Source organism: Carlito syrichta, unplaced genomic scaffold (assembly GCF_000164805.1).
Source record: "Carlito syrichta isolate Samal-C Ts95f unplaced genomic scaffold, Tarsius_syrichta-2.0.1 Scaffold303179, whole genome shotgun sequence".
Lineage (NCBI taxonomy): Eukaryota > Metazoa > Chordata > Mammalia > Primates > Tarsiidae > Carlito > Carlito syrichta.
This window is the reverse complement of record NW_007247275.1, coordinates 636,282-643,118: the sequence shown is the minus strand read 5'-3', so window position 1 is coordinate 643,118 and position 6,837 is coordinate 636,282. Positions and strand designations below refer to the sequence as shown.

Genomic DNA, 6,837 nt, shown 5'->3' with positions numbered 1-6,837 from the left:
GGTCTCACCAAGTTGCCCAGGTGGGTCTCAAACCCACGGACTCAGGCAATCCACTCACCTTAGCCTCCCAAGGCGCGGGATTACAGGCTGAGCCACCGGGCCTGGCTGCATTCAGACATTCTACTGCAAAAAACAAGCAGCAGCCCATCCTATGCCCCCTTGGCAAATCTCCATCAGATGCAAGACCAGGACAGCCCAACCTTTCAATTCATGGTTTAGCATAATCATCTCTAGTAAACTTTTAGGTTCCTTGTCAAGGTTGAAGATCAAAGGTCACCCTTTGGCTGGCCAAAGTCATAAAAGTAATAACATGACTACCTTTGGTCGAGGAATTTGTGAGTTGCAAATGTCTAACAAGTCTCTTGCAGGAAACCCCCCACCCTAGGGTTAACCTAATCAGCCCTTTGTAACCTACGTGACACAAATAAACCCCACCATGGCAGCAATCCTGTGACTAACCCACCCATCTGCCTGCTGTCCATCACCTGACATCATCAGTACCCTCTTGCCTACCCGTTTGTGATGACATGGAAGCAGACCACCACCCAATCACCTTAATGATCTTCCCCCCATCAAGGGGAATGGTTAAAAGGACTCAACCACAAGCAACCGGCGGCCGTTGCCTTGCTAGACTCTGGTGTGGCCGTGTGCTCTTTGAGCCATGGCTGTCGCCACGCTTCCTGGCTTTACCTCCCTCCCCCACCTTGGGGAGGTGAATTTTCTCTTTCCCGTCTCTTTCTCTAATTTGCTTTCAAATAAACGTTCCTTTCTTTCACCTCTTTGTGTGTTGTAATTCTTTGCATTTACTCGGATCTCTGGGTTACGGGCGCTGCACCCCCCACTTGCCGGCATCTCCACCTCTCCATCCATCCTCACCCTGTCCGTTCCCTAACACTCTGCATCCTTCTGTCTTATGCTTCACATCTCATCTCTCTGCTTCCCTTTAGAATCACCTGGTGGGAAGTTCTGTCCACCTTTCCTGGTCATTTCCCTTGGCCCACCCGCCACTGAGGCCCTCATCAAGCCTCCCCCAAACTTCCTGGAGCTCTCTGCCTTGCAAAAAAGGACCAACCACTCCTTCAAACTCCTCTCTTGGGCCTAGGGAACCTCCCCACTGCCCTACCTGCACTCTCTGACCGGGTGACAGGGCTGTGGTCCCCCTGAGAATGAGCCTTTCCAGGAGTCCCTGCGGCTGCTTGGAGGAGGGAGCTTGGAAGAGAGCAGTTGGAGAGCCAAAAGCCATCAGGAAGGGTAGCCTTCTCCAGCATGATTTGTGGACTCCCAAGCAGAGTGATAAATGAGGGGCACAGGAGACCCCATGTGCCTTTCTCAGTGAGTGTGAAAGATTCTGTGTGATATTTTTGGCACACTTTTCTCAAGCACTCGCTGTTATGTAGGGTGCAACTCAGACCCGCCGTAAGGGTCTCACCGATTTAAACCAGGCATATTCTAAACATATTGAATAACATATATTCCACATAAACCAGGAAGACTACCCTCAATTCTGGACTTGAGGGTCTAAAGAAATCTGTCTTTGTGAGGAAAGATTTCTCATCTATCATGTGTGGCATTCCCACTTCTGTTCCTTCCCTGTCATCTTTATCCGCGTTCTGGTAGCAAAACCCAACTCTAACCAGCTGAAGCAAAAGAGAACGGATTCATTGAAGAGGACGAGAAGCAGAGTGGACCCTAGGGGCACCTGATCTCACCATCCATTCCCTCTGTCACCGTAGGGTGATGGCTCTGTGCTCTCTGAGCTGCATCTTTCTAAAGCAAGAGACCAGGCTGAAGGAAACTTGTGGCCACATCCCCAGAGCCTTGAGAACAAAGAGAAAAGCTTTGCCCCCAGAAGTTCCAGCACAAAGCACACTATGGAGGAGATTTTGTGATTGGCTTGGCTGGATCACGTGTTCTTCTCTGGATCATGAGTAGAAGGATTCCTCCAGCAGAACCAAAGGTGTGAAGAACATTCTCTGAACACAGGGAGGACACACAGCACCATCACCCTCTGCTGCATCTCCTGCAAAATTTTGTATTTAAAACAACTCTCGACTCCTTATTGTCCAGACAGATAAAACCTAGGTTTTGTGTGCAGCCCTTCCCTGTGTTCCACCAACCCAGCTCACCAGATCTCAGATCCTTCAGATCTCCTGACCTTGAATTCCCTTCTCCTAACACCTCCTCCTGTGTCTGTCTGAATTCCTACTCCATCTGTGGGGCCCAGCAATCGTCAGCACCCTCTGCAAAACTTTCCCCTTCCACTGCATTCCACCTACAATGCATCCGTTCACCCAGCAGAGCTCTGTGCGGACTCTGTGACATCTCTCTTCACACCGGATTGTGTTTCATCTGTCACCTCACCAGGCTTCAGAGTCCTCAATAGCAGAGCAGCGCTTGTCTGTATCCTAGCAACAAGCTACTAGCATATAGTAGCTGCACAAGAAATACCTCCCATGGCTCTCGTGAACAGGATAAAATAGTGTGTTATATAAGAAACTACAAAATAATGTAAAACCTAAATAACCCATGTTTTGCTCTCTTCTGTGAAAATGTAGTAAACTGCACACCGTTTTAGTTGGGAGAAACAAGAGGCTTTCTCCTCTTTCACTTTATCTAAGAAATTCAATATTTCAGTGTGTCCAAAATCATTTTTCCTCACCTCATACCTACATTGCTGCTTTTAACATTTCATTGTTGTTCTAATCTCTCCTGTGACATTTCAATATTGTAAGCCAGTTCTCTCACCTGCAGGAGAACCAGCAGGGGCAAGACCGTGGATCCAAAATTATTTTCCCAGCAGGTGGCCTAACCATTGATTCTAGTCGGGGGAGCCTGTGACTTCCAGGCAGGTGGTTTTCCCAAACTGGAAATCTGCCTGTACTATTCATAGAAGGGTGTGTGTGTGCGCGCACACATGCATGTGCAGGCTTGTGGGCATGTGCAAGTGTGTGTGCTCAGGTGTGTGCATTGAAGGAATGAGGTGGGAAGGAGAGACAGAGGGAGAGCTCCATGTGTATCGTATGGGCTGTTGTTCAAAGCAGACATGTCTGACTCTTACCTGCCTGGGTCTCCTCCAAATTCTCCCTGGCTAACCCGAGCAGGCTGAAGGCCCTGGGGAGCCTTACCAGATTATCTTTTCAAAAGTGGGAGGGTGGTCGCACCCGTGCTGCCCTGTGGTCTAGACATTCACAAGCAACTTATCAATGTGATCCTGGGCTCATCTTTTTATGCTGTTTTTATTTTTCCACAGAGGGCTCATTGCCAGCAGTTTCACGGAAACCCACTATCTGGAAGATGGTACTGACGTCTCCCTCACTCGAAATTACACGGTAATTCCAGCACATTTAGATCGTCACAATACTATGCTATCGAATCTGTGCTTAAACTTTGTAGCCATTTTATTCTGAGCAAAACCACATGCCCACATTCTTAACTTAGGCCGCAAGAAACACTGTGTGTCTCTTAGTGTCCAAAACCACTCCGACTTTGGCCAGGTTGGTACCAGGACAGCTCTTGGAAGAATGGTTTTATAGCAGGGCTGACCTTGAAGCCACCTTCCAAGAAATATGGTTATACATTTGGGCAAACCCTTTTAGAAAACCTAGCCAAAGTTAGAGATGGTTTGGAATGTGGTCATGCCTAAACTGGACTTTGCTACATTAAATTCTGAAGTACCTTAAAGAAATTTAAAAGCGTCCAGGTGCAATGGCTCATCCCAGAGCTTAGGGAGGCCAAGGTGGGAGGATCACTGGAGACCATGAGTTCCAGACCAGCCTGGGCAACATAGTGAGACTGTCTCTAAAAAAAATTTTTTTTTAATTAGCTAGGCATAGTGGTGCTCACCTGCTGTCCCAGCTAATTAGGAGACTGAGGCAGGAGGATCACTTGAACCCAGGGGGTGGAGGCTGCAGTGAGCCAAGATTGTGCCACTGCATTTCAGCCTGGGCAACAGAGTGAGATATGTCCCCCCCAAAAAAGAAAAGACAAGACAAGAAAAGAAAAGAAAAAGGAAAAGAAATAAAAGACAAAAAAAAAAACAAAACCCTAACTGTGTTTACCTATTATAAACATATCTACAATATCATGATTCTATATCATGATTGATACTGTAAAATGACATTTAACACCTCTCAGGGAGCCTTTCTGGTATTTGAACTTTTAGATGTAACTAGACAAAATGTTCATTTCACTTATCTCTTTAACAAATGTTTGCCACACACTCTCTATGATTGGGGATTCAAAGGGAATAGGACAAGGGTGCCTGCCCTCAGAGAAGTAGGACGGTACTTGTTTTAAAGAGCTATGGTATTTGTTTTAAAAAAGAATGAGCTTAGAAGCAAGATTTGCATTTGTCATTGAAGCTTGTCAAGTGGCTGTTTGTATCTGCAGTGCTTCTTCCCTTCTCTTCCTCACATAAACACTTTTCTTGATCACATATTTGGCACTTGGCACTTACAAACTGACACCTTCAGACTTCCAGAAACTTGATGGGATAGGCAGCTGTAGGCTCTCCCCGCCCAAAGAAAGCATAGAAATTGTATAGAATATAAACATGTAAGATTGTTGTTCATGCCTGGCAAGCTTAAAAGAGAGTCAGAGAAATCTCCAAGAAGCAGAAAAAAAAAAAAACAGGGGAGGTTGACCCAGAGCATTGGCTGGTGAGTTGGAGCCATGAGACCCAAAGGGCTAGGCAGGACCCAGAGAGAGAGACTGATGCTTAGGTTCTGGACAAGAATCGCGATGCCTACAGTTGAGAATCCTAAAAGTGTCGAATTCGCAGGAGAACTGCATCCTCTGCGAAAAAAAGAAACAAAAGGAACTCTTCAAATCCCAAGATGGGGCTAAAAAGAGAATTGTCTGCCAGAGGTCCTGGACTGAAGAAAGATCTCATAAAAAATGGAGACATGGAAATCCCAGTTAGTCTCATGTGTGGCTGTTGGGAATAGTTTGGGCTGTGTTTAAATTTTAATACCAGCATAGGAATGGAATCTCCAGGTAAGAGATTGGCCTCAAAACTGGTCCCAATTCAGTGAAACCCCCATGGACCCAGGAGGAATCCAGCCCAAAATTGTTCTATAGGATTATTTATACAGCCCAGATTACATGAGATGCCCACATGAAAAAATAATAATAAAAACATTAGGGCAACCCCCTGGGGTCCCCTCCCACTGTGGGAGCTTATCTGTCCTCTCAATAAATACTGCTTCCTCAAAATAATAATAATAATGTTGAAGACGAGCTCCAAATCAAAATTACTAAAGATGAGCTCCAAATCAAAATTACTAACCACACATTGCAAAAACCAGTATAAATGAGCATCAGAGAAATGAGAATTAGTCCTTCTAAGCACATGAGATAATAGAGAAATCAGAGAAAAAAATGTAAAGAGAATAGAATAGGCCTAAGCAAAATTCCACAATGAAAATACATTAAAAAACCACACACAGGAAAGAAGCAATATTTCAAGGAGTGTGATGAGACTGCCCTGAATTGAAGAAAGACTTGAGTCTTGAAGAAAATCCATTAAATCCCAAGCAGGAAGAATAAAAATAAACAAACTTCAGAAAAGCTAATAATAAGAAAAATGCAGAATACCAAAGAAGAGATCTTAAAACCACTTGAGACGAGAGAGGGGGTTTGTACAAAATAATGACAATTAAACCAACAACCAACTTTTCATTAGCAACTATAGAATTAAAACTTCAGAAAGCTAAGGGAAAATTATTGTCAACTTCAATTCTATACTCAATTAAATTATTTTATAAGAATAAAAGTGAAATAGACATTTTCATACAAAGTCAAAGCAATTTCCTACTCTCAGGTTCTAACAAAGATATCTACCAAAGAATAACTAATAAATAATATCTTAGTAGGAAGGAAATTGATCATAAGCAACAAGGGTAAGAAGTCAGAACCACCAGTAAGCAAAATTGCACATGTGAATAAATTTAAATAAATTCTTTAAAATAACTATTACAACAATAGTGATTTAAAACAAAATCACCAAAGAGATTTTAAATGGTTTAATAATTTGTTTTACTAGAGAATAATAGCTATGCTGACTAATTTTAGATTTTGATAAGTGTGTATTCTTCAATTTTAAGTATGAACATTTAAAGAAATGCATAATTCAAAATAATAAAGGGTGAATAAAAATAGTACAACAGCTCAGTAGAGAGCAGGAAAGAAAGAAAAGGGGAAAAAAATGAAGTAGAGTAAATATAAAGCATGAAATAATAAGATAAAAATAAGTCAGCTCTAGGATCTACAAGAAACTCAAAGGTGCTGAAAAGAAAAAAAAGCAAACAGTCCCATTACAAAGTGGGCAAAACAGATGAATAGGCAGTTCTCAAAAGATGTATGAGCAGCCAACAGATACATGAAAAAATGCTCAGCCCTACTAGTCATCAAAGAAATGCAAATTAAAACCACACTGAGATACTACCTAACTCCAGTCAGGATAGCCATCATCAATAACTCAAAAAACAACAGATGCTGGAGAGGATGCAGCGAAAAGGAAAAACTTCTACACTGTTGATGGGAGTGTAAACTAGTACAGCCTCTGTGGAAAGTGGTATGACAATTCCTAAGAGATCTAAAAATTGACCTCCCATATAAGCCCACAATCCCTCTACTGGAAATATACCCAGAGGAACTTAAATCACTCTATGAAAAAGATACCTGCACACGCGTGTTTATTGCATCATTGTTCACAATAGCAAAAACATGGAACCAACCATCCTGCCCATTGAAAGAGGACTGAATTGTAAAAATGTGGTACATATGCATGATGGAATATTATGCAGTCATAAAGAAGGACTAAATTATGAACTAAGC

The 6,837-nt window shown here is 42.9% G+C and overlaps 1 protein-coding gene across 1 annotated transcript in view; it reads left to right on the top strand.

The window, feature by feature from the left end:
- Nucleotides 1–6,837, top strand: part of ADAM12 (ADAM metallopeptidase domain 12) — a 332,164-nt gene that overhangs the window by 177,902 nt on the left and 147,425 nt on the right. The window contains exon 5 of the mRNA XM_021712307.1: nt 3,251–3,329. Coding sequence (XP_021567982.1) covers nt 3,251–3,329 — 79 coding nt within the window. The remainder of the gene's footprint in view (nt 1–3,250; nt 3,330–6,837) is intronic.